The 27,930-nt window shown below is 43.2% G+C and overlaps 2 protein-coding genes across 2 annotated transcripts; one reads left to right on the top strand and one right to left on the bottom strand.

Annotated features, from left to right (window-relative positions):
• Positions 1 to 36: 36 nt before the first annotated feature.
• LOC119658819 (DNA polymerase epsilon subunit 2) lies at positions 37 to 12,579 on the top strand. The gene is made up of 6 exons (XM_038066543.1): positions 37 to 297; positions 359 to 506; positions 562 to 731; positions 11,174 to 12,074; positions 12,140 to 12,316; positions 12,375 to 12,579. The coding sequence occupies exons 1-6, from the start codon at positions 227 to 229 to the stop codon at positions 12,468 to 12,470; spliced, it is 1,563 nt and encodes a 520-aa protein (XP_037922471.1). The 5' UTR covers positions 37 to 226; the 3' UTR covers positions 12,471 to 12,579.
• LOC119658818 (claspin) lies at positions 12,493 to 27,791 on the bottom strand. Its single transcript, XM_038066542.1, has 12 exons — positions 27,134 to 27,791; positions 19,707 to 19,786; positions 19,520 to 19,654; positions 19,168 to 19,463; positions 18,735 to 19,110; positions 18,394 to 18,673; positions 18,051 to 18,291; positions 17,653 to 17,885; positions 13,406 to 13,905; positions 13,093 to 13,345; positions 12,727 to 13,026; positions 12,493 to 12,673 (listed from the first exon to the last, which is right to left on the bottom strand). Exons 1-12 carry the CDS (start codon positions 27,722 to 27,724, stop codon positions 12,563 to 12,565), a joined length of 3,396 nt encoding a protein of 1,131 aa, XP_037922470.1. The 5' UTR covers positions 27,725 to 27,791; the 3' UTR covers positions 12,493 to 12,562.
• Between the last annotated feature and the right edge of the window lie 139 nt (positions 27,792 to 27,930).

Below are 27,930 nucleotides of genomic sequence, written 5' to 3'. Positions count from 1 at the left end.
ACCGTGACGTAGTACCCAATCAGCTGGTTGTAAACCGTCTTGGGAGGTGTTGAAAATTTCGAAGAAACGGCATGGATTCAGCATACAAATTCGAATATTTGTATTAGAATTTGCTACAATTTCAACTTGCAATTGTATCTTAAAATGGAACTCAATAAAACTTTATTAACCTGAAAGTAATTTTCCCGCCAATTGCGGACACAGTGACTGTCAAAACAGTGCGAACATGGATGAGATCGGTGCCTTAAAGAAGAGAATATTTACAGCGTTTAAACTAAGCGGATTTGCTATACGATCGTAAGTACAGTAAAACAACGAAAAGTTCCACTTTCGTGAATTAAAATTATTAAAATTTCAGAGATCCGTGTCTATTTCTTGCAAACGAGCTGCTCTCCTTTGATCCGGAGGAGCGGGAAAAATGGATTACTTTGATAACCGAAAACATCCAAACCCAAAAATTGAACTCAATAAATGTCGAGCAACATCACATCGAAACAGCTATTAATGTTTGTATGCCGATTGTTGGGAAAAGTACGGATAAATTAATATTGTATGTTGCAGGATATAAATCGTGTTGGATTGGACAGTGGAGAGACGGTTTTCAGTTTGATAAATGCATTCGATGTGCCACGATTCGAGTATTGTAAACAGAGGAAGAAATTCGTGCCTTACACTGGAACGACTGAGTTCTTACCGACAGCTGAAAAAAAGACTAAATACCTCAAAGATCGGTAAGATTATTAACACGTTCTAGGGTACAGCTGCCTACTTATTATTCTTTAACCGTTCGATGTTCTTTAAGTTTCTCCCAAAAGAAGGGACCCGCAGCAAAATAATGTTAGTTTAGTTGAATGGGAGGAGCCGAAGTTCCGAGCACTCAGGTCTTTGTTAGACCCAGTTTATTCCCCATAAATCGCTAAATGGCTTTGCGAATCTGAGCACGTTCTCCAGAGGCAGAGAGTGTGAAGATTCTTCATCGAAGAAAGCTTTACCAAAGCGTCTGAGATGTGAGGAGGCCTGGGAGCTCCATATGAAGTGCAGAGCCGTCCCTTCTCCTCACATTGGCTGCATATAGCCGAAGCCACCACCCTAATCTTTTCCAAATGGTAGTTTACGGAGCAGTGTCCCGTTAAAAGCCCTACTAGGATTTTCATGCCACACTTCTTAGAGGACAATAAAAATGCCGCTCTAGCGCCCCCAGCTTCTTTCACAAGGATTTTCACCTGCCGGCAAGAGTTCCAATTTCTCCACTCGGGTGCGTGAATCGTTACAATTCCACCCTACAGAGTGGACTTGATAGTGGATGGTCGGATGCCAAAAGCTTGTTCTGGCCCCACCATTGTCAGCCTCCTCATTACCAGTGATGTTTGAGCGAAAATAAAACTAGGTAGCTTTCTCGTACTACAATATATTTTAATACAGGGTGCGGCAGCATAACTTCCTTTTTTCAAAACTCAATAAAAACTATTGTATGCATCGGTAAATATTTATTTATTTTTTATAGTGTAGGTACATGTCTAAAGTTTTTATTTACATTGTTTTGAAGATCAAATCTGTTAGGTGACGTCCCCCATTCTCCATACATTGCGTAAACCGATTTCTGGCGTTTGCCATGACTCTTGTTAGCATAGTAGGTGCTATGTTGGCAATTTCTTCTTGGATGTTGGTCTTCAAATTTCGTAGGGTTCTTGGACGGTTCACATAAACACGGAATTTCAAAAAACTCCATAGAAAAAAATCACAAGGGGACAGATCGGGAGAGCGTGCCGGCCATTCCAAATCGCCTCTAATTGAGATAAGGCGCTCTGGAAAGTGTTCCCTCAAAACAGCCATCAATGCTCTTGAAGTGTGTGCTGTTGCACCGTCTTGTTGGAACCAAGTGTCCCACAAATCCAAATTTTCTAGCCGTGGGAAAAAAAATTCTGTAGCATGTTTACATACCGGTCCGAATTCACTGTCACTGTAACCTCATTTTCCTCAAAAAACCAGGGACCAATAATTCCAGCTGAGGAAATTGCACACCACACTGTGACTTTGGGTGAATGCAAAGGCTTTTGATGCAATTCTCGAAGGTTGGTGTCAGCCCAGTAGCGCATGTTTTGTTTGTTAACCGACCCACACGACGAAATGCACGCTGTGTTGCAATAACCAAACATCCGCTTGAAAAGTAAACCTCAACGGCAAAGGCACGCTCCTCACTATTCCAACGCATGATGGCGACTGAACCGTGTCGGGACAAAACTTTACAGTATCCCCTCTTGAACGAGACCGCTAGCGCTCCGCTATGACATCAACTAACTGAGTGGCGCGCATTTTAAAAAAGGAAGTTATGCTGCCGCACCCTGTAGTTAGTAAATACGTATTTCGAGAGCTACTTACTCTCTTCCTCAGTACTTAAGCTACTAAATCATTGGGAAGTTTTTCCTTTTTTTAATTAAAAGAGATCCATATGTGGGTACCCATTCTAAAAGGTAAAGAGAAAAACGTAAAAAGGTCCACATGCAGGTAGGGATGATCTTATAATTTTTGTGTTAATGGCCACCAATTATCAATAGTTAGTGGGTGGTGCGGCCCCTATGTTTGTCAGCGAGTTTTTTAATTAGCCTCGATGCACAATTCCCTCCATCTGTGTTCATCAATTTTGACGCATCCTTTCGCAATATTTCCAAGCTCTCCCATGCGTCCAAGGTGTGCGGCTTATTCACTTGGCGTATCAGCTCCAGATTTGGCCTCGTTACAGAATGACCCTCGTCGATGACGTGCATCGCCACCGAAGAACGCACCGTGTTGGCTCCTCGTGTTTCTCCTTTCTCTACTTCCTTCTTGGATGAGGCGTTTTGTTTGGCCAATGTAGACCATCTCGCAATCATTGCAGCTGATTTTGTAAATTCCACTTTTTTCCTCTTCCGTTAATGGGTCCTTTTCGGTCCCTAATTGTCTTTTAAGTGTTGCGTCTCTGCTGGAACCGACCACTTTTATATTGTATTTTCGTAAAAAGGATTTTATTCTATAAAAGTATTTGGACAACCGTATACTCACCTATTTTGTATCGACAAGAGTGCTTTCTTGTTTAAAGAATGTTGAATGTTGGTTCTTCCATATCTGGTTTTGCTTTCTCTTAATCAATTTTTCGATTATTTCGGCCGTGTAACCATTCTTGATTGCTGTATCAAGTATGGAAGCCATCCTTGTTTAAGGGGTATGTGCAGAGCCGGTATACCATTGAATGAGCCGAAGTTGCTGGTATCGTTCTTTGGGTTGCCGTTGGTTTTCTGTATCTCGAATTCGAGTTTTCCGCTGTTGCTTATTATTTGTAGGCCCAAAATTGATAGAGATCCATGTTCTTCCTTTTCCATTGTGAATTGGATCTTCGGGTGTATCCTATTGATTTCTGTTAACATGTTGTCGACCTTGTCCTTTTCCACTATGGCAAATATATCATCGACATATCTGAACCAAATCCTCCTCCCGTCACCAGTGGTCACTTTGGGTTGCCCATGGAGACTCCTGCTGTGGTTTTATAGAATTTCCCACGAAATGTAAAATAATTTTCACCCATCCATAGCGACGCCAATTTTGTGTATGATCTCACTTTGGCCCTCCAATCTATTGTGTTGTTCAATTTATTCAGCCAAACTTCTAGTTGGTGAATAGCTGGTTTAATCGGTATGTTTGGGAACAGAGCTTTAACATCGAATGATACCATCGCTTCGTTTGTGTTTATGTGCCCTGCTTCCTGTAGCTTGCTGGTGAGTTCACTAGTGTTCCTTATTGCGTGTTTGCTACATGTGTTTCCCAGGGCTGAAAATTCTTGGATTAATCATTTAGCGATGTTGAAAGTTGGTGAATTGGAATCGACGATTATCTCACGCATTTCGTGTCCTTCCTTATGTAACTATTTTTAAGATGTTTGAGTGTCCTGGCAACCACATCAGAAATTTTTCGTTTAGTCAGGCAAGTTTCAGCAGCAACTGGTGGCAACCCCACACCAACTAGCCTGATATGTTGTTGCTCTTTAGTGCTGATATCGGAACAGATTCGAATGATGCGACCCTGCCATTTTCGGCGCAAATATTTTTCTGCTGCCAATGAAATGGCATATACTTCCACCTGGAATATGGTCGTCATTTTTCCAACGGTATCGAGTCTATATGCGTCGTTGACTGCTTTCCGTTTCACCTCCAAATAAATGAGGGGTAAATTTAGGACAACTTCGAGTGCCTCAGTCGGCGTAGCACTCATTGCTCCAGTAATACTTAGGCAATCGAGCCTCTGAATCTGCATTAGCAGCTTCCTACTGTTAGCAAAGCTCAGTCTAGACCACCAGACGATGCATGCGTACATCAGAATGGCTTTTATTAAGGATGTATACATCCAATGAATCCGTTGCGTTGAAAGCCCCCGAGTCGAGGTCCTACAACGCCAGAGTAGTCTGCATGATTTCTCATATTATTCCTGGATATGGTGCTTTCACGACAGCTTGGGCTTTGTCCCAGCTGGATTTCTGCCCTTTCTACGGTAGAAATAGAAGACGAGGCAAATCCTGCTTGAGATGAACGCCAGACAGATTTTAGGGATATCAAATTGATGGACCGTGGCCGTGGACCGGGATGTCTGGAGTTCCTTACTAAAGCTTAGCTAGACCGGATATCGGTTATTGCTCCGTTGATGAAAGGGCAAAACCCCCACCCTCACAGAGAAGGAAAATGAAAGTTCCTCTTTGCTAGCTCAACTGAAAACTCGTGTCTGTTGCAGGTAGATTTCATGCAGAATTGCATTCAAGCGGTCACATACCGTGTCTGGAAACTTGCCGATAATGGTTGCAACTAAACCATTCTTGCTTGCGCGAAGACTTTTCTGTATTCCAAGAACTGATATCCATTACCAGGAACCATAATAGAAGTGAGAGAACCCCTCCCTGTGAGCAGCCCTTAAGACATCCTGCTTCAGTATACTTCTTGCTGACCAATATGTAGATTTTTCTCCACTCCTGCATGTGAAAAATGCAACTGATTAACACCAGATTGATTCCTTACTGTTTTGCCGCACCATTGAAACCATCTTCGACGTCCATGAATGCGCCTTAGGCACATCACGCCAGTTATTAGGAATATAAACATGTGCTTGGTATGCACGGCATATATTCCGAATATGTAGACCCCCCACTAGCGCAGGAATGATGCCATCCGGACCTGCAGACTTGTATCTATGGAACTATTTAAACGCCGATTTTACTCGCTCCAATGATACCACTTTACATGTCAGATTACAGTCTCTCGGTTTATTTTGGATGCTACCTGGGAAGTCCACTTCAAGCAAATGTTTTACCATTTCCTTATCCCTTTTTGTGTACCTCCCGCTATGTAAACTTAAATAATCCAGCTTCTGGCTACGTTCTTTAACAAGGATCCGCTTCACTTTTGAGATTACCCCAAGAAAGCCGATCTTAAGCTCGTCTTTAGAGTTTTCTGTGTGCCTTTATACAGATTCCAGCCGGCGGCTGAATCAGACTGCACAGCACGATTGAAGAGCACCTTTGTCGTTCTCCTTTTGTTCTTTTGTTATGTATGTTGTTTTGTTCGGCTTATTTTTTAGCGAGGAAAAAAAATTTAAAAAGAAAAAGGCTAAATCGTTCTTTAAACTGGTTCCCGAAATACCGCTTTATGAGTAATAAAAAATTTTTATTCGGCATTTAAAGAGTCCGCATAGAGCACAGAGCTGTCGTATGGAAGGTCGCGGTTCAAGTGTCACTGGTGGCAGTGGGAATTGTATCGCGATTTGGTGTCGGATATCGGTCGACTTAGCTGTGAATGAGTACCTGAGTCAAATCAGGTTAATAATCGCGGGCGAGCGTAATGCTGACCACATTGCCTCCTACAAGCTATCCTGTAGTATACCGTTACGGTCTTGAATGAAGTGCTCTAACACACTTCAAGGCCTTGATCTAATTGGATTGTTGCGCCAACGATTATTACTATTATTTAAAGAACAATTTAATCTTTTCCTTTTTAATTTTTTTCCTTTGTTTCTGCTTTTTGGTGTTTTGAGTGGGCAGGTTTCTTCGAACACTTCCTCCCATAATAGTTGTGATTATGTGAGTCACGTCACCCAATTTGTCTTCCGCGGATTCCGAAATGGAGTTGCAAATTAATAGTATACCTCATTTGTATTCCCGGGTATTTTCGGAAAAGGAACGAGATCTTCTTCTTCAGCCTTTGTCCCCTTCAGAAGCGGGGTCAGCTCGTGCGCGGTTGCGTCATTTTACTCGGTTAAGACTATGATGTGAGTGGAGTCGCGGGACTTTCAAATTACCATCTAGCGCATCAAACCATCGTTGTTTCGGACGGACTTTTCATCGTTTCCGATCGACTTCGATGTTCAGATTAATCTTAGAAGTGAATTCTCGGTATCGTGAATTATAAATCAATACCATTAAAGACACCTCTGTAATTTTTCCACAATCCGATATCGATCACGGATATCATCATTTCGGATGTGATCATGGCGTGTTACGCCACTAGTCCACCGCAACATTCTCGTTTCCATTACCGGGGGGCGTTCATTGCCTTTTATAGGTGGCCAACACTTGAATCCTGGCTGGACGAACGATACTACGTTAAATTTTAGATTCGAGGCATTTGTTGATATGTCGTTGCGCTGATACTTGAGACAATTTCATAACGGAAATCACAATCTCGTCAGCAGCTTTATTCAGACACACAGAAAACATTGCCAGAGAGGTGCTGAAGATCGCTGGGAGATAGAGTCGTGTTGCGTATTTTTTTCGGGCTCTTCTTGTTGCGAATAAGATTGAGTTCAACCGGCGCAGGGACCGGGTGGCAAGTGATTCCCTGAGCTAACAACTCCCTCTTCTTCCCTCCCGTCGGTGAAAGGAATTCCCTCACTTGAAGGCGACCGAAGTTAGGAAAGGGTCACCGTTAAATGGTTCCAGGCTAGTTCTCTGATGACAGAGAGGTGTTTAGATGGTAGTCCCACTGCATACTGTTGTGAAAGTCAAACAGTCTGTGCGTAAATGCGTTCACCAATCCTACCCCAAAAGAAAATAACAAGAACAAAGAGAAGAGATGAGAGGGCGCTTCCTCGATGAACACCGCCAGATATCAATCGATTTTGATACACCCGTCACACTTGAAACTTTATTTTTCGGATCGTGGTAGAACAATTTAAACCTGCGCACCAGTTCTTCCGGCACTAGATGTCCTACTCTCCGCTTTCCAAGCATATGCAATATTGTCAGATGCTGTTGTTTTCCTCCATTTAATTCGTTCTATTGCTTCTTCAACGTCAGTCCCGTTGACAACAATCCCAGCAAATGCGATTTTCCGATGTTCGTAATGGTCGATAATGGTGTAAGTGAAAACATTTTTTCTCTTTTCTCATGACTATACGCCCGCCACTCTCATTGCCATGATGAGCCTCATCAACCGGTCATCAAATCGCTCGACTTCTTTAATGGCATCACGGAGATAACATTGCAAATACCATATTAAGTGTGTGGGCTAACAAAATAGAGAAGTTTAAAGGCATTTTTACCTCGTTCGAGTATTATTACAGCTTTTGGCACAACACCATCGAGTTTCTTATAGAGCGTAACTACCAATACAGCTTTTCTGAAAGGCTCTTGCGAGTTCCTCTGTTTTTCAATTGACGGTGTCAATATTTGGCATACATACACGTATTTGTTTAGCCCGGACGGAAATAAATTATTTGCGTCTTGAGGCCGCTCATGGGTTAAGTACCTTTTCTCGACAGAACCGATCATTTTTGTTGTTAACAACATTGAATGCAGTCACTATTTTGGTCGACCTCTCGCAGAACCTGTCACCAAGAAATCAAATAGGATTTAGCAGAGAGGAGTAACTCTTATAATACTTTATTTATCTGTTTTCATGATCTCAACATTTTATTTTTGTTTTACTGTGAACAGTACAAAGTACGTTGCCTTCGAGAGAATCTTGAGTTTTGCGTAAGTCTTCCATGCAACTCGCTCGAGGAAATCTTGAACTTTACGTAAGTCTTCAACGCAACTCACTCGAGGAAATCTTGAGCTTTCCGCAGGACTTCAATGCAACTCGATTCGCCAAACCTTTTCTTCAAGAGTACAGCTTGGTAGCGATAAATATGGTTTCGATCGGACCACGCTTCTAGATTTTGCCAATCCTTTAATAAGTCTACAAACTTGTTGCTTTTGGGTTAAAACCGCAGAAGGAAATCAATCATAAAACGTTATTTGATTTTAAAATGTAAATAACTTTATTACATAAAAAATGGAAGAGGAACTAAAAACTTTGTGTATAGCCTCTTTCTTAAAATTGACTTCATACTAAATTCATTTTTCAAATTCAATTATTTTTTTCAAATCACGGCCTGCTCCGCCACGGAGGCCACTGTCAATCGAATTAACAGCATTCGAGCATGCACCCCAGTCTCAAACGCTCCTCCTTTATCTAGACTTGAGATCACCATGCTATGTGAAGCTTGGCCCTCAATATTTAGTAGAGCTACTTAATTGGTCGGCGTTTCGCTCATCCATTTTGGCAAAGAGGGTCACAAATCTATTTTGCAACCATGCTATCCTCGGGACAATCACATTACCGCGGGACAATCACATTCCACAATGTGCCTCAGTTTTTTTTAAATTATTAATCCACTTTCAGCTTTTCTTTGCTCGTTCGACTTTCCTATGTGTTGCCGCGAAGTGTATATACTTTTGCGGTTCCACTTTTTGACTGGAAAATGTGTATTCAAGCCAGTCCTATGGGCAGAAAGGTGGAGTTCCCAAATCTTGCGACCACAACACGTGTGCTTTAAAGTGTTGACAATGAAGAATTCGGTATTCATTATGGCGTTGTAGAATGTTGTTTCATTCACATTCAGTCACATGATTACGTATAAACTAAACAAAAACAAATTGCCTTGTGAATTGGGGTTTAAGAATACATTAAGTCTTCTGTGCTTGCCGTAAAAGGTGGCTAAAGATAGATGGGATAGTGATTTGTTGGCTAATAATCTGCAAATTTCGAAACTGTTCTGCCACTGATACGTCAACAACGCCACGGACAGAGACCTCACGGCTTTGATCTTTGGCGTATGATTAGCTTCTGGGATGTGTGCACGCTCCTCGTCAATGATATCGAGGGTTCTTAGAATGTTCGTTTTCTCCAACTCTCCCTCTTGCGATGCTGTACTTCTGCACTCTAAAAACCCAGCGGACCAGGTTAAGGAGAATCAAAATTGTACAGTGCTATTCACCAACGGGGACTTCCGATATGGGGGAAAAGGATGCTTTCTATGAACAATAACACGCAGTTTTGGAGAGGCTTCCTAAACTTAATTTTGAGATCATGATGGGTGGCCTGAATACCAAGGTGGGAGCTGAGAACACCTTGCTCGGACATATAATGAGGAAACGGCGACCGTAACGATAACGATGGGCAGTTGTCATTGGAGGCATATTGTTCGAGCGCAGAGGTCAGGTGAATTTCAACTGGCCAGCACCATTCTAGCAATCAGGATGACCACTTTTCGATCAGTAGTAGATTTAGGAGTTGTCTCCTGGATGTGTCAAGCTGTTGGGCTTGACCGTCGTTGTTGCAGATCTGCTATTTCCACTCGTACGGTAATGCTGGGGATCTGGAATCTTTCTCAGAGAGTGCAAGATGGAGATGCTCGTTAAAATTACAAAGCAGGGCATCCGTCTTGAGTACGTAATTGAAATAACCAAAGTAAAGATAATAATCAAAATAATCCTGGAATTGATCAAGGGCCACCTCAACACCCTGGCAAGAATTTTGGAGCAGTGCACGGAGTTTAGATGTTCACTTTACCTACTCTTCATCGATTTCGAGACAGTGGCCAGGGAGTGTATCTGGCGTGCAAGACGCAGTAGGGGCATTTCGGGAAAATTAATAATTATTATCAGAGGTACATATGATGGCACTTAATGTCGCGTGCTACACCGAGGTAAAATCCTAGAGGAATCTGAGTTGTAAACCGGAGTTCGCCAGGGATGCGTCTTGCCAACGGTATTATTTCTTTTTCATGTTGCCTTGTCCTAAGAACGTGGAGGAGTTCAATGGATGATGACATCTTTCCTCAAATAACTCGACTACGCTGCTGACATCTGTTTACTCTCTCAGCGAGTCATGGACCTTGACCAAATGGCACTAGATTTGAACAAAAAAGTAAGAAGAGTCATTGCACTGTTCCTATCTGTATTCATGTGCAGAGCATCGAACGCGTGGATCAGTTTGTGTATCTAGGAAGCGTGAACTTGATGTTGTTCTACGCGTTAGCAGCGATTTCAAAGATACAAAGATACTGGAATTTCTAAATTGCACTCCTTTCAACCGGACAATTCCCTGGCCGTCGGGGCGACTGTATGCTTATATTTTCTTCCGAAGAAAATCAATAACAAACGCTATTTGCAGAAATTCTCTTTTAGAATGCTGTGGAATTGATATCCCTTTATTGAAATATTGCATAAATAGTGGGCATTATATATGTATATACGGCCCTGGTTCAGCCTTTTGTAGAGCATAGGACGCACCCGGCTCTGGCTAGAGCCTGGCAATAGCAAATATTCTCTGCAACTTCTACCTGTATAGATTTGCATGCGTCTGGCTCAAAAGACCTCGCGATCTGGCTAGGAGTGCCAAATCCTGCTCGACTTGGCGCATGTTGAGTTTTTGCCATCTGCAGTCAACAAAGCCGACTGTGTCCAACGAGGTACTGTCAAGAGGAGAGTTTTAGGCAAGGGACATTCTGAGAACGGGAACATCAAAATAGCTGCTATTGCAAGCATATTGATCAATGATATACAGAAATCAGATGTGCATTACTATGAATTTCTTAATTTAAACGAAGAAAGCAACAATTTTCTCTCCTACAAATTTTTGCTAATTGCAAACCAACAAGAGAACATCAATAAGAGTCTAATGCTGCTCGTTGTCAAATCCAAAGCTGCTTAAAAACTCCAAAAAGGTTCAATGGTGAAAACCTTCATTGAAGACTCAGAGCTGGAAGAATGAGTAAACAACATATAACCTCCTGAGTAAACTCATTTTGTGTTTTTAAATCATATTTCACTTTAATCGCTTCAATATTACATAAAATTAACTCAAATTCCATTATTTCTAATATCCTTTTCCAGATACACACTTCTCTTCCAGAAGACGATCAGACACGAGTTATTTTCGCCGGCGATAGAATGTACGACAGCAAAATTCAAAAAATTCAAACTGTACACCGTCGAAACTCTTCTGTCTACATCAAAAGTTACAGAAGCAGTAGTCCTTGGTCTACTTACGCAACTAACAGAGGGTAAATTTTACATTGAAGATCCCACAGGTGCCGTTCCACTAGACCTCAGCAACGCACGATATCACTCCGGTTTCTTCTGCGAAGGCTGCTTTGTGCTTGCCGAGGGTAAATATCAAGATGGTGTCCTCCAAGTTGCCGGATTGGGATTTCCACCACCAGAACCCGCTCAAAGCAGTCGTGCATTCTTTGGCACTCAAAACTCGTGGGGTGGTGATTCGAAGAATCTACTAAAATATTCTCAGCGGCTTTTAGAAATTGAAAGGGCTAATACTGAAGCTACAATCGTATTCCTGTCAGACGTACGATTAGACAACCCATTGGTTATGGAAAAGCTGAAGCTATTATTCCTAGGATATGATGACTGTCCGCCAATAGCAATTGTGCTGATGGGTCCCTTTGCCAAACCGGACAACAACCTATACAAGCTGAAACAACTTTTCCAAGATTTGGGCGAATTGGCCAACACATGTGATCGATTGAAAAAGCAAACGGACTTGATTTTGGTTCCAGCAGCAGAAGATCCAGCCGCTCCGAACATATTGCCGCGTGCTCCGATACCGGAAGCGCTTGTTGGCGGACTGAAACAAAAGTGGCCGCGAACCAAATTAGCCACAAACCCGTGTCGATTGCAATATTGTACTCAGCAAATTGCAATATGTCGTGCTGATTTGGTAACTAAATTGTGCAGGAATACATACCATTTTCCGGATGTGGAACATTTGGAAGACCATGTAAGATAGTTTTGGTAAGGAAACAGACAAACAAGAGATAACATTTCCAATTGTAATTTATTCAGTTTGCCCGAACATTGATCTGTCAGGGTCACTTGGCGCCGGTTAGTCCCATAGTTTTGCCAATCTTTTGGGATTATGATAGTGCGATGTCGTTATACCCTTTGCCAGACTTAGTGGTGATTGGAGATCCAAGTCAACCATTTTGCACCACCCAACATGAATGTACCATTTTGAATACGGTATGGTTAGAAACTTATATTTCATGTCGACAGCAACAAATCATTCTTCTTTTTCTAGGGCTCATTCATCAAATCGAAGTTTTCATTCAAAGTGTACGTCCCGTCAACAAAGTCAGTGGAAGACTCTGAAATTCCCGACGATATGGAGGCATAGTAGATAGTAAAAACTCTAGATCCCACTTGAAATATTAATTTAATCCTTAACAATATGATTTTTACAAAAACTAAGTCCGATAAAAATAAAAATCATGCCAGATGATCTATAAGACGAATTTTGCTTTTGATGTTCGTTTTCAGTTTTTTCTTGTAATTCGTCTCAGGCTCTTGCTCGCTGATTACCATTTTTCGCTTCATAGACTGAAAAAAAAAGGTTCTGTAGCAACTTATTTACTTATAAACAAATATCTTACGTTTTCCTTTTCTGTTGAACTTATCGAAGCGAATACAAAGTTCTTTGCCTTCCCTGTACGAACTTGTATTGCACCAGTCTCTTGCTCTCCGCCCGATTTAGTTATATTTGCTAATTTTGATAGTGTGTCATTATCGCGCATGAGAAATGATCCTCGGTTTGAAATCATCCCTTTTGCTATTAAAAACGGTGACGATTTCTCTGTAGCTGCTGTGACGGGAGAGTTGACGTCAACAATTGTTAATTTTTTTCCGATTGAAGTAGTGACTGCTGGTTTCAGGGTTGAATTTGGTGTTCCTAACTGGATATTTTAAAAATTCATTTTGTTCTGAGTGACTAGTACAAGTAAGACAATCAACTAAATTACCTTTTCCGCCTGTTCTTGTAAAAGCACTTCACGCTCAAAACGCATCTTTCGCCACAAAGCCTCATCCCCTTCGTCATCATTTTCTTGTGTGCCGTCAACCTCTCCGCCAGCATCCGTGTCTAGTTCGAAACCGCCAGTTAAATTTTTCCATTTGAACTGCCTTTGTCGACCAACGCCATCATTCTCCTCGTCTTCAAAGAACATTTCTTGAAGCTTTTTCACTTCACGAATGTCATCGTCGAGAACTCGTCGCCTGTAAAGTCATGCACAAGGAATTACTTAAAGGTCGAATAGAAAAGCTTTGCTTTCTTACATATGAATTTTCCCTAATTCAGTTTGTAGCTTATCTTTATCAAATTCCTCCTCATCGGCCAATTCCATATCGTAACGATCCATTCCCTTTTCATCCTCATCCGCACTTCCCCACTCTGACTCGGATAGTTCAGCTTCTTTTTCGAAAAATTCCGTAGCTCTCTCCTGGCGATCTTTTTTCGTCATTGCCACTTCAATCTCGTTTTCTTCAGAATCGTAGTCAATATAAGTTTCTAGGCGATCTTCGACTTCGGATTCTTGAATTGGTTCTTCCTTCTCCTCTTCAAGGTCTTCTTGGTTGAGATCATCGACAGGATCCTCGTCATCTTTCAGATCGATCTGTTCATTTTCTTCCTCGTCATCTGAAAAACCCAGTTTTCGGACCTTTTTCTGTTTGACTTGTGCCTTCAATTCAGTATCTTCTTCTGCTTCTTCGTCTGATGATTCTAGTCTTTTGGGAACTGGAATTGCTTCACTTTGATTCTGATCAGCATCGTAAACCTGTGAAAGGTCAACATTTTTGAAGGAGTTTTACATAGAATCATGAAACTTTTAAGAGTTGTGACGCTACGCTAATGTAAGCTACATTCAAACCAAGTTTTAGCGGGAGCACAATGTCGCATGTTATGCACATGCATTACTTACGACAAAATCTTAAGATACATTAGCTCTCTCTCTACATAACCTGCTGACTTGCGGTTGACTCAGTAGTCGTGCTCAATTGGTCAACGCTATGCATTCCACAACGAAATAATGACCGGCGTACGCAAATCTTATATACAATGATTGTTATTTACCCCTTTGTGGGGTATAGCGCATCAACGAAACCTATGTGTCATCGTTCACGGTTCGCTGAAATACGTATCAATTCCCCCCTCTATTGTTCTGCGTCAATTGTTCTTAGGCTGACCCGTCGGCCATCTTGCGAGAATGGGTTCCATTACATGTCGTCCCTCCTTGCTATGTGACCTACCCACATCGTCCGCGAGTCACAGGCCTGTGCTCCGAATAAGCTCTTTCTTTGAAGTAGTTTCTGATACCAGCGTACTCCGATGCATCGTCGGAAACAGACGTTCACAAAGACTTGGAACTTTTCGAGAGACAGTGATCCCTTCCATGTGCTACTCCCAAAGAACTCTAGGGCAGAACAGTCTCTTGTATAGAGCTAAATGCATTTCCAGATTTTAGACAGAGAGAGAGAGGGGGGGGGGGCGTTGAGCGCTTTGATCCCTCACGCTTCATTACTACAAAATTACACGTTGTCTATTCCGATGCGTGACTCCGCACCAGATTTCAAAATAGACAACATAAGGAATTCGCGACGGCCTAACGAATAGCAACCAGAACACGAGCTAACATTGAAAAATAAAAAAAAAAGCCGTAAGTCTCCGGACCTGAGTGCCGCGATCAAGGGGGAAAGATCCATTCTCGGAGGAATCTTAAGCGCTGTTCCTCGTCCAACACCTTAACGAAAATACTGAGCCTCGACATCAATCGGGCTTCTAGATATGACATCGACGGCGACTCCGCTGTCACATCATATGGTCCTCTAGCTTGAGCCGCCGTGCTAGAAGTTCCCTGTTGGGTGTTGTTTGTCGCTGGATAGGCGGAGTCTTCGAAGGTTGCCGAAGTTCAATGCTGCCTTGTTCAAGCCCCCCCCCCCCGTTTTTGGGTCGACGCCCAGGCCCTTGCCTCTCGTTCGTCTCCATTCGATACAGGGTCACCATCGTTCTTGGACATTTTCTTATTAATTACACCGAAAGAGGAAAAGTGTAAAATAAAAAATAAACCGCAACGTTATCAACCAGAAAATCACCCAAAACAAGAATAATCGAATCGAATAAAGAAAAATGTCTTCATAACCGAAATAAGCAAAAAAAATGATGACCAACCAAAAAGTAAAGAAATAATGTACCCTGAGGACTCCTCTCTCTCTAAATGTTCAACTCCTTATTCAATTCCCGCAAAACTCTCGGATGACCAAAATGCCATCGCAACCTCATAATTTGTTTCATCTGTGTGCAGAAAACTTCCACACACAGTGTTTTTGGTCATGAAGAAGCGACAATCGAGTTGCTCCCCGTTGCAGAGTATTAAATAAAAAAACAAGCTAAAAGGGATCGCGAGAATTCAATCTTCCTCGTCTGAAGTTAGAGAACAAAGTGAAAATGAATCATTGAGGACGGAACGGCACAGCATGTAGCCGACTACCTCCATATTCCATTAAGGATTCATCTCACCCGTCACTTCATCCCTACGAAGAAGAAAGAATAGAAAGAGGCTTCTGGAAGGCAATTACCTACGAGACGTTAAGTCTCAAAGACAAACACAACAAAAGACTAGCTCTTATGGTATTCTACCAAGGATAGGGTAGAAAAATCTACGTTACAAGGTGGGAAGGGAAATTGAGGCTTAGGAACACTTGCTTCCGGGGAAAAAGGCGTGAAATCTAACACTAGAAATGTGAAGGCAAGTGTACGTGGGGCCTAGCCGGGAACACTGTTGAGAATCTACTGATTCTCTATCCGACACCACCAAACGAAGTAGTGACTCGGAGTAGCCTATCTTCCACTTGATTCAGAAGACCTGCAAAATAAGAATGAGGTCTGAATCCAGGAAACGTTGTGCCCCACGTTGGGCGCCATTTGTAATGAACCTGAATGGGTAGGAGGATCAGACGATCAACCTAAGTGGCCGACAACGACTTAGAGGGCAGAGCTATCCCAAAAACTTAAAAAAATTGGCGAAATTGACTGTGAAGCTCCGCCCGCAAAGATTGGAGCTCTATCATATAGCAGCACAGAGAGAATTTTGAAACAGAATAGTCTCAACTTAATGTTGGTGATTTTAGCTGTATTTCACGTTTTCGGACAATACAGCGTACTTGTTAATGCGTCGAACAACAATTTCAGTGCCGCCGTCGGGAGAAATAACGTTGCCTATACATACAATCTTTTGACACCCTCGATATTTCGAAGGCATATCAGGCTGGGAACTTTGGTTTTGTTGGTATTTGTCTCCAGTCCACCTTCTCCAACTCTAGAAATATCTAACCAGACGCTAAGAGTCGGTTGGAAAATAAGCAAACGCCATCGGCCTAGTTGGAATGGTAACGGAAGGATGATGTGGCCTATTGAACCATTCCACACTACCAAACCAAAGAAACATGACCAAGTGCACCATTCACCTCTTAAACTGCTTGCCAACGCGAATGAAAGCTTACCGTTAACGCCCCTCGAAGGGCTCGCGACATGCAACTTCTTTCGTGGTGCGGTAGACAATCTTGGCAAGTGAATTCTCGTTAGCACGAATTACATGACCATACCATCGAAGACGCCTCTCTCACAACTTTTCCACGATCGGTGCAACCCCAGAACGATAGCGGATATCTTCATTTCGGATGTGATCAAAACGAGTGACGCCAATAGTCCAACGCAACATCTTCGTCTCCATTACCGCAAGACGTCGTTCATTGTCTTTTATAGTTGGCTAACACCCAGAACCATAGAGAGCGACAGGACGGACGATATTGCGGTAAATTTTAGATTTAAGACGTTCATTGATACGTCGATCACAAAGAACACCAGTTGTGGAACGCCACTTCATCCGTTTCTAATATAATATTAATTCTCGCGTGATGATCGTTTTCCTTTTTCAGCCTTTGTCCCGTTAAGAAGCGGGTTGGCTCGTTTTCCTCGATTGTACCATTTTGCAAGAGACTTTCAAATTACTATTAAAGCCATCGTGGTCTGGATGACAATGTTCAGCCCGACCTTGGCGAGTGGGTTCTAGTCAGCGCGAATTACATGTCCATACCACCGAAGACGCCTCTTTCATTCGTACAAAGAACGCCAATTCACTTGAGCCGCGCTCATGATTGAAGCGATTCATAACGTAAGTTCACGATTGACTGATAGCATTAATTCGAGATATTTAAATCGCTCAGTTCTCTGCAGGGGGCAGTGACAAGGTTTGTTTCATTGAGGTCAATCGTCAGAAATTCTGTTTTATTCAGATTCAGTTTCAGACGTGCCGCATGAAATACCCCAACGCATATATTTCCCATAATTTTGTCCACCCTAGTGCTGGCCTGGATTTGATTACAACAAAAAATATTGCGAACGATTTTACTACCAAGTGATACCCCATATTTGAGTACTTTGCTTCTCCGGGGTTCAGCCAACAAGGAGATTATCATCATTTTTCCAGTCATTCAGTCATTTTTCTTAAAAATGTAGTTTTCATTACCTGACTCTGAGTTCCATGGAATGTTCCCGAGCAGAGTGCCAGAAGTTCACTTTCATCTACCCCATCCTCAGGTTGCGTGGTCGGAATCTGACTTATTACAGAATTCTTTTGGGTTGCATCGAAACGTCCCGAACAAAGCTCTAACAAGTCATCTTCCTCAACTGAATTATTTTTCGTTTCTTCACTCCATAAACGATCGGTTTTCTGACTAGCCGTGTTGATGTTCAAGGATTCTGAAAGTATGCCATCGTTGAAAATTGGTTATTTTTGAATTTTCAATTGATACACGAAAAAGTTAGGGAAAAAGGTTACTTATTCGATTTTGCACACCAGAAATTGCTTTCGTCAAAGTAAGCAACCGCAAACTACAAGCTAATCAAGATTTCAACAGTCTTTACCTTTCTTTTCAACCTCGTCATCAGAATCATCGAAATTAGATATAATCCTTGTTTTAAAAGGTTTGGGCTCTGGTAGCTCATCGTCGTCAGAATCATCATCATTCTCTTCTTCGCCTGATTCGTACTCATCGTCTGCTTCGGAATTTTGAATTTCATCTTCTTCGTGTTCGTCGTCGGTGACATTGTCAGGTTTCTCATTATTATCTGCCTCATCTTCGCCTTCGTCAAGTTCATTTTCGCCCTATACAATTAAAACAATATTTAATGTAGAAAATCTTCCAATTAATGGCGCCCTGAATTTCAGACATCACATCGAGAAACTGGCGAAGAAACTTGAATTTACCTCGTCGAAAATTTCTTCCTCTTCTTCGTCTAAATAGGGTTCCTCCTTCAACTCCTCCATTTCTTCCTCGTATCCTTCCTTTCCATTCTCCTTATCCTGACCTTGATTTTGTTGAATCTTCTTCTGAAATTCTTCTTTCCTTCTTTTCATAATTACTTTCATTAAGTTATCCTTGAGTTTGGTGTATGCGGCCCCTGGTTTTTGTTCCTTATTTTCCTCTTCGTTAACAGCTATATTTACGTTAGTGATTTCGAGGGTTCCATTCTCCGTTGAGACAATACTAGAAACGGGTCAAAATTGAAGAGCTGATTTTTTAAAGTCTCTAAAAATTAATACTTTACCTCATATTTGTAAATTCTTTAGTTTTTTTCTTCGCGGAATGTTTAAGAAAACGTTGAAATAACTGATCCACTCCCGAAGGCCTTAAAGGCACTACATCTCCTGTTTCTAGATCAATTACCATATTGGGGCTGCCTTTGAGAACAGGACTTTCAACAACGTTACGTTCCTTGAGCACCTCATGTATACTCTCTGTAATTGAAAGTTTCAAAGGCGCACTCTGCTCAGTATCAGATAGTTTTACACTGTCGATTTCGGTTTTTTCTGTTTCTATTTCAGGTGCGTTCTCTTCCGTTTCAGGAATAGTCACACTCTCTAGAGTACCTGGTGTAAATAGTTCATCAACTTCGCTATCAAATACCTTACTTTGCTGTGATTCTGAAATAACATTGTTTATTAATGAGATAACTGGAAAGAGATGGTCTGAAGTACTACCGCTTATAGGAGCCTCCACAAGTTCAGTCTCTTCGTCGAGAACACTCGACTCTACCTTGTTTTGGGATACATTTGTTGGTTTTTCCTGTGCTAATTTATCTGTTTGGGCTAAGCTCTCAACCTCCATACTCTCTTCTTCATTTACTTGATATGTAATTTGCGTTTTTGGCTCGCTGACTTGCATCTCGGTATCTTCTTCCTCTTCCTTCAACTCTTCTTTGATTAGTGTCTTATTTTTCTTATCATCGCTTTTGAAAAACCTTGCCGCTTCCTCTTCACGCTCTTTTAATTGCCTCCTAAGGGAGAGAAAACAACATTTACAACACCTTCTAACCATTAAAAAATCACTTACGCAAATTCCTCCAGTTCCTCTTGACTCATCTTAAGGGAGAATTGTTTTTGAGATTCTCTGGAATTAGGCTTGGCGATGGTCTTTCTATTCATAAATTCCTTCAATGAATATTGCTTTGGTTCATGATAAGGGATTCTAGAAAAAAGAAGTTTAGCTACAGAACAATGTTTTAGACTATACCAATTACGTGATGTAGGATTCCCTGGATAGTCGCTGAGATTCGCTTTTGATTGCCTTCATTTGTTCCATTGCTTGTTTTGCTGACATCTTAAAGAAAAGTTAGAAGAGGTTAATTGTTTTCATATTTAAGGACTAGTTATATGAAACAGAACAGTAGGCATTTTTAACGTCCAAGAGATTTTTATATGCAATTACCTCTTAGTGGGGCATAGCGCGTAACCACACCCACGCGCCATCGTTCGCGGTTACCTGAAAGGATCTTCACCTGATTCTGTTCTACGCCAAGTGCCCTTGTGATGAACCATCTGTCGGCCATCTAGGTAGAGCGGATTTCACTGCATGGCGTAGTCAACAATGCAATTGTCGCCCCTCCTTAATTTGTGTCCTATCCACTATTACTTTCACCTTCCGACCACAGTGTGTACGAGTGCGCACCGAACAAGTTTTTCGTTTGAAATAGTACCAGACCAGGGTACAGAAATCACGCTTCCTAGACATAAAAATTGATCGGCACCTTCGATGCTCTGCCCATTAGTGCAGATAGAGAGGGTGCGATGACTCGTCACACTGAGAACCTTGGTTTTGGTGGTGTTTATCTTCATTCCAACTTGACTTGCCTCTTTTTCCAAATTCAATTCAAGTCAATTTGAAGCTCTATGTTCGAACAGTGTGAAACCAATGACGAGACAGTGGAAGCTGCAGAAATCCGCAAACTTCCCACCATTATCGTTACGGTCGCCAAGACCGTGCTTATTCATTACATTTCCCAGTGAAGTGTTGTCACCCATTACGATCACAATGATATTCCTTAGGTCACGAGAACGCGCCATGCTATTAATATAGTATGCTGGTCCCAAGCCCAGGTGAAGGAGGAGGGTTTGAGGCAACATACTTTGTACTATCCTCGGGGTAGGTAGGTAGGTATCAGTGGCCGCTTCGAGGAGCCCAATTAGCGCTTTGGTGCGCCATTTTGATGCCACAAACTCCTAAGACCGTGACTGTTGTTATGGGAGCAGGGAGGCAGAGTCCAGCCGGCTCGGAACTTCAGAGCCAGCCCGTAGCATTCATGAAGGAAAGCAGTTCTCCCACCCTGTAGCTAGAAATCTCTCTGTCCACAGCTTCAACTGGGCAATCACAAAGAAAGTGCATGAGGGTTTCCCTTCCTTCTCCGCAGCTTCGGCAATGCGAGATGTAGGGTATGCCGAGCCTAATGGCATGGTCTCCTATGGGCTAGTGCCCCGTGCAGACCGCCGTAATCTTGAATGCATTTGCATGTGTCTGGCACAGGAGCTCTCGTGATCGGGCTATGTTATAAGCGGGTCAAATTCTCCTTGACTTGGCACAATTTGTAAGCCTTCGTCATCTCAGGCCCGCGGCTGCTAGGTAGTGCGAGTAGACTCGGCCCCCGACAGCCACCAGCGAAACATCGACTGTATTCGCCGAAGGACTGCTAAGAGCAGAGCCTTGCCTGGCCAATCCGTCAACCCGCTCATTTCCTTCTATGTGCCTACGCCTGCTTACCCAGAGGAGAGTGACCTTGAGCGTACCGCCTAGACGGTTGAGCGCGTCTCTTCACTGTCCTACCAGCCGGGAAGATGTCGTCGTTGAGTACAAGGCCTTGATGGCCACTTGGCTGTCGGTTAAAATGGCTATGTTACGCTTGGGGCTCGAATCACGCTCCAGCCATCGACAGACTTCCAATATCGCCAGTACTTCCGCCTGGAATACACTGGCGAAACCTGGGAGGCCATACGACTTGGATACACCGTGTGTGAGAAAACCCCTGCGCCGACTCCATAGGCCATCTTCGATCCGTCCGTAAAGAATACTGTATCAGTACTATCCTCAGTAAAACAAAAATAAAATGCTGAGATCAAGGAAAGAGATAAATCAGATAAGATCGAGTAATAAGCCTCGGAAAAACTAGGGCGACCACCTCAGTCGACGCGGCAGGACGGGCCCCGGTCCTGTCGAGAAATGGGCAAGGGTTCTTGACGCAATATGGTGTTGTTGTATGGTTTTGCCATTGTCATCTCAGAGGCTTTCCGTGATGCCAATAAAGAAGTCGAACGATTTGATGATCGGCTGATGAAGTTCACCATTATATCAGCTGATCGCACTATTCACTTTTCCACGGCATACGCACCACAGACAGGTCGACCTGATGCCGAGAAAGATGCCTTCTGGCAACTTCTCGATGAAAAGACTTATCACGTGCCTGCTGACGACTATATCATCATTGCCGGCGACCTTAATGGTCATGTGGGTGAAAAGGCAGGTGGTAACAGGTCAACGCAACTGAAGTCGAGTAGGCAATAAAACGAATGAAACCGGGGAAAGCCACAGCATCTGACGACATCGCATCTTATCATTGGAAAGCGAGGAGCTGGGATCCAATACTGTGGCTCAGTGAATTTTTTAATCGGGTTAGTCAGGGAAGAAGAACACCATCTGACTGGCAAGAAAGTGTCACTTTTCCAATATGGAAAAAGAAAGGTAGTCCAGCAGAATGTTCAAATTACCGTCCGATCCGGTTAGTTTCCCATACCATGAAGATTTTGGAACGCATTCTTGACAACCTTATTCGCGAAATCGTTGAAATAACCGTGAATCAAACCGGATTTGTCAAAAAATGCAGAACTACCGACGCAATACATACTGCGATTACTCATGGAGAAACACCGTGAGAAGCATCGCCCTCTTTACATTGCATTTCTGGATCTAGAGAAAGCGTTTGACCGTGTGCCAAAAGAACTCATCTGGTATGCTTCACGACAACACTTAGTACCAGAAGAACTCGTGCGCTGGGTTCAATTGCTCTACCATGACCCGGAAAGGAAAGTTTCGAAGTATGGCGGGTGTATCAAAACCGTTTCGTGTTTCTTTTGGTGTTCATCAAGGAAGCGCCCTCTCACCACTCCTCTTTGTTCTTGTTATGGACACTGTCACACGGGATATCCAACGTCCAGCGTCTTACACATTGTTTTATGCAGATGATGTTTTCCTAGCATCTGATATCAAAAATGACCTCGAGCAACTTGTCCAAAAATGGAATGATCGCCTCATGCAACACGGTCTCAGATTGAATCTAAACAAAACTGAATTTTTGACGACCGATTCCCATGAAACGGGCACAATCACTGTCAGCAGCAGTGATCTGCCCAGCACTGAGCGATTTAAATACCTCGGGTCAACTCTATCAGCCTATGGAGAACAGCATTATGAAATTGCTTCACGCATTAACGCAATCTGGATGAAGTGGCGTTCCACAACGGGTGTTCTTTGTGATCGAGTATCAAGGAACGTCTCAAGTCTAAAATTTACCGCAATGTCGTCCGTCCTGTCGCCTTCTATGGTTCTGAGTGTAGGCCGACTATAAAAGACAATGAAAGGCATCTTGCGGTAATGGAGATGAAGTTGTTGCGTTGGAACAGTGGCGTGGCACGCTTTGATCACATCCGAAATGAGGATATCCGATCGTGGAAAAATTGCGAGAGAGGTGTTTTCGATGGTATAGTCACGTAATTCGCGCTAACGAAAATTCACTTACCAAAATAGGTCTGAACATCAAAGTCGATGGTAAGTGTAAGGTCGGCCGAAACAACGGTGGCTTGATACGCTGAATCATAATCATCAACGGCGCCACAACCGGTATCCGGTCTAGGCCTGCCTTGATAAAGAACTCCAGGCATCCCGGTTTTGCGCCGAGGTCCACCAATTCGATATTGCTAAAAGCTGTTTGGCGTCCTGACCTACGCCATCGTTCCATCTCAGGCAGGGTCTGCCTCGTCTGCTTTTTCTACCATAGATATTGCCCTTATAGACTTTCCGGGCTGAGGCTGAGTATGATCCTCATCCGTACGGTGACCCGCCCACCGTAACTTATTGAGCCGGATTTTATCCACAACTTGACGGTCATGGTATCGCTCATAGATTTCGTCGTTATGTAGGCTACGGAATAGTCCATCCTCATGTTCGCAATTCTTCTTGCTAAGAACCCAAGTCTCCGAGGAATACATGAAGACTGGCAAGATCATTGTCTTGTACAGTAAGAGCTTTGACCTTATGGTGAGACGTTTCGAGCGAAACAGTTTTTGTACGCTGAAATAGGCTCTGTTGGTTGCCAACAACCGTGCGCCGATTTCATCATCGTAGCTGTTATCGGTTGTGATTTTCGACCCTATATAGGAAAAATTGTCAACGGTCTCAAAGTTGTATTCTCCTATCCTTATTCTTCCTGTTTGACCAGTGCGGTTTGATGTTGTTGGTTGGTCCGTCTTCGGTGCTGACGTTGCCACTATATACGTTGTCTTGCTTTCATTAATGTGCAGCCCAAGATGAGGATAAAGGCAGTTTGTACGTCTCGGGTCGTTCTTCCCATGATGTCGATATTGTCAACATAGGCCAGTAGTTGGGTGGAGTTAAAGAGGATCGTACCTCTTACATTGACCTCAGCATCACGCATCACTTTATCGAGGGCCACGTTAAAGAGGACGCATGCTAGGGCATCCCCTTATCGTAAACCGTTGCTGATGTCGAATGGTCTTGAGAGTGATCCTGCTGCTTTTATCTGGCCTCGCACATTGGTCAGGGTCAGCCTACTCAGCATTTTCAATTTCGTCGGGATACTGAATTCTCTCATGGTCGTGTACATTTTTACCCTGGTTATGCTATCATAGGCGGCTTTAAAGTCGATGAAGAGATGGTACAACTGATGTTCATATTCCAACAGTTTTTCCATCGTTTGCCGCAGAGAGAAAATCTGATGTTGCTGATTTGCCCGGAGTGAAGTCTCTTTGGTATGGGCCAATGATGTTCTGGGTGTATGGGGCTATCCGACCTAGCAAGATAGCGGAGAATATCTTATAGATGGTACTCAGCAACGTGATACCTCTATAATTGCTGCACTGTGTGATATCTCCATTTCATGTATGAGACAGATAATGCCTCTTTGCCAGTCGTCAGGCATTGATTCGCTGTCCCACACTCTGAGCACAAGTTGTTGAACCACTTGGTGTAATTGGTGGTCCATATTTAACCAATTCGGCCGTAATTCTATCGGCTCCTGGCGACTTATGATTTTTAAGCTGATGAATTGGTAGCGGCAGTATTTGTCCGTCGTCTTCAGTTGGCGGGACCTCCAACTCGCCGATATTCTGGTTGTTCAGTAGTTCATTAAAGTACTCAACCCATCGCTCCACTATGCCCATTCTGTCGGAAATCAGATTTCCCTCTTTGTCTCGGCAGGATGAAAATCGAGGTAAGCTTAATCCTGCTGATTTGTTGGTAAAATTTCCGCAACTGGTGTGGTTGCTCCCTGTACTTTTCGAGTTCACAGACCTTTTGGTTCTCCCAGCCTTCCTTTTTCCATCTGTGAAGTCGCTTCTCCGCTCGACGGAGTTCGTGATAAGTCTCTGCGCGTGCCCGCGAAGCATTACTCGGTATACAGCATTCTTCCGTTCCGTTGCTAGCTTACATTCATCGCCAAACCAGCCGTTCCGACTCTTTTTGCGGCTGGGGTCAAATATGTTTGTGGCCGTATTTATGATAACCTTCTTCAGGTGATTGTGAAGATCATTTGTTGATGCTTCGTCTCCAGGATCTCTATTGACTGCGGTTACTGCGGCATCCATTTCCCTCTTATAGGTGTTGTGGAGGGCTGTGTTGTGGATGGCTTCAGTGTTAACTCTCACCTGATTGTCAGAGGGGATTCTGGGTGGTGTTGTTATTCGATCTCGGAGCACCATGCCAACGAGATAGTGATCCGAGTCTATATTGGCCCCCCTATATGTTCTGACATTCCTCAAGGCTGAGAGGTGGCGGCGTTCGATCAACACGTGGCCAATTTGGTTGAAAGTGTTCCCGTCTGGAGAGGTTCACGTACGTTTGTGGACCGCTTTCCGCACAAACCAGGTACTTCCAACAACCATTTCGTGTGACACTGCTAATTAAATGATCCGCAGTCCGTTATCATTTGTATTTTGGTGTAAGCTATGGGAGCCAACGTATCGCCTGAATGCGGGCTCCTTCCCTACTTGGCTGTTAAAATCCCCAAGTATGATTTTGATATTATATCTGGGACAGGCTTCGAGGGTTCGTTGTACTGCCTCGTAGAAGGTATCCTTCTCCGACTCTGCAGTCTCCTCCGTAGGGGCGTGAACGTTAATGAGGCTTATATTTCTAAACTTGCCTAGCAAGCGCAGAGTGCATTGCTGTTCGCTTACAGCAGGTTTCATTTTTTGGCTGGCTAAGAAACCTTCTCCGAGCACATGGTTTACTGGATGGCCACTATAATATATGGTGTGGCGGCTCTTCTCCAGGAAACCAGTCCCTGTCTAATGCATCTCCTGTAACGCTATTACACCAGCCCTATATTGGGACAGGATATCGGCTAGCTGCTTGGTAGCTGCATCTCTATACAGGGAGCGCACGTTCCATAAGAAAATGCGCAAATAGTTATTCCTTTGTCGTTGTCGGGTTCATCGTTGTGTAATCCGTCCAGTCCGAGGCTCCTGTTGTGGCTTCGGAACAAGTTATTTTCCGTGTAGGATTGTCAGCCCTATACAGCCCCCAACCTGGCGGACCTGGTGGTACAAATTGTTCCGTTTCAAGGCGCGGGAGACTCACCTTCATCTTCTCCGTCTGCAGCTTTTCGTTAAGAAATAGCTCCCAGCGGTCACCACATGGAGGTGGAGATAAGGTTTGGTAGTAGAGCTATTGGTGTTGGTTCACCAGGCATTTCCCAGGTTTTATGCTCCATCGTGGATACCAATCCACGATACGCTGAATGGGGATTTGAAAGCCTCGCGATTGCATCCAGATCAGGCATTTGATAGAACATAATGGGGAAACCGATCACGACAAGCCGACCCTGCTTGTGAACGGGACAAAGGCTGAAGAAAAAGACGAGAACGCGCCTAGTGGTAGCGATCAGGATCAGCTTATTCCCATCTGCTACTACTTCGCTTTCCATAGTACAAAAGCACATTGCCATCTGTTAAATATGGCAAAAGGGAGAGCAGAACTTTTCAGAGCTCCACAATCTCACTTCGTTTAGGCCCAGAATATCCAGCTTGAGTGAGAGAAAGCGAGTTTTGTGGGGATCCATACCGCTCTCGAGGAGCGTGTGCACATTCAAGAAATCAATGATAGTCCGTTTTGGATTGCCAAAGTTGGTGGCCGGGAGGATAGTCCATATTCGAGGCATTGTTTTACAACAAGAGGAGGCTTGAAGTGTATTATTAAACACGATTTACGCAGTTGAATTTCGAAAAAGTGTATTTCTATCAAGTCCCCATAATTCAAAACAGAGACTACGGATCAGCTATCTCTGGCTTTACGATCCCAACTCAAAAGGCTTAACCACTCCAAATACATCTAAGTAATATCCGACGAAAACATGCATTGGGGACAATTACTGCAGAAATTACTTACTCTTTTAGGCAATTCATTCTTCTTGGTAGGTGGTTTTTCTTCTTGAGGCTCGTCTTCATTTTCATCCTCTTGGTCGCTCTCCACTTGCTCATCTTCCACCACTTCCTCCTGCTCTGGTTCGCTTTCTGTGTCCGAATCGATAAGAGACTTATACTTAGGCACCGGGGACTGTTTCGCGGCAGGAATATCTTTCCTGCTTTCTTCTGGTTCATTTGAATCGTCATCAATTTCGTTGTCACTTTTGGCTGCATCCCCTTGGAAAGGACTTTTGTTTACATTCCTTTCGTCGTCACTCCCATCTCCTTCTTCATCTTCATTTTCTTCCTCGGCAAACTGTTTATGCTCTTCATCATTTTCACTGTCACTGTCCATTATATTAAACGCCTTCTTCTTCTGCTTCGGCCGAATTGAGGGCACAATATCATCATCATCATCGTCGTCGTCCTCATTAACAAAATCTGATGAGATATGCAATTTGTCGGTCTCGTTTAGGTCACTCCCGGAATTATTTTGATCTACTTCCCGGGGTTGATCTGATCCAGATTCTGCTCCGTTTGCAACTTGATCTATTTCAGTATTATCGTCCTGCATTTTCACTGAATATTCCGAACCGAACTATTTCTTCATAATCAAAACACTACACCGTAAATGTTAATGACAAAATGGTTTGGCGCCAAAGGGTTTTGTACGGTGAGATTGGCAGAACTGACAGGAAATACTACTACCCCCAAACTTTCGAAGCGGTTTATATTTTCGATGCAGAAAATTTGGTATGCGATTTTTGGGGAAAATGTTAA

Source organism: Hermetia illucens, chromosome 6, assembly GCF_905115235.1.
Source record: "Hermetia illucens chromosome 6, iHerIll2.2.curated.20191125, whole genome shotgun sequence".
NCBI classification, from domain to species: domain Eukaryota; kingdom Metazoa; phylum Arthropoda; class Insecta; order Diptera; family Stratiomyidae; genus Hermetia; species Hermetia illucens.
The sequence above is the reverse complement of the archived record's forward strand: the minus strand, read 5'-3'. Positions and strand labels throughout refer to the sequence as shown.

Bases quoted from the DNA above. Each gene is read 5' to 3' on its own strand.
- LOC119658819 (XM_038066543.1), top strand. From the start codon at position 227: ATGGATGAGATCGGTGCCTTAAAGAAGAGAATATTTACAGCGTTTAAA. The intron at 298-358 runs GTAAGTACAGTA...TTAAAATTTCAG, and splicing joins AGCGGATTTGCTATACGATC to AGATCCGTGTCTATTTCTTG. The intron at 732-11,173 runs GTAAGATTATTA...ATCCTTTTCCAG, and splicing joins ACTAAATACCTCAAAGATCG to ATACACACTTCTCTTCCAGA.
- LOC119658818 (XM_038066542.1), bottom strand. From the start codon at position 27,724: ATGCAGGACGATAATACTGAAATAGATCAAGTTGCAAACGGAGCAGAA. The intron at 18,292-18,393 runs GTAAATTCAAGT...TTAATTGTATAG, and splicing joins AGGAAGAAATTTTCGACGAG to GGCGAAAATGAACTTGACGA. The intron at 13,027-13,092 runs GTAATTTAGTTG...TAAAATATCCAG, and splicing joins TACAAGAACAGGCGGAAAAG to TTAGGAACACCAAATTCAAC.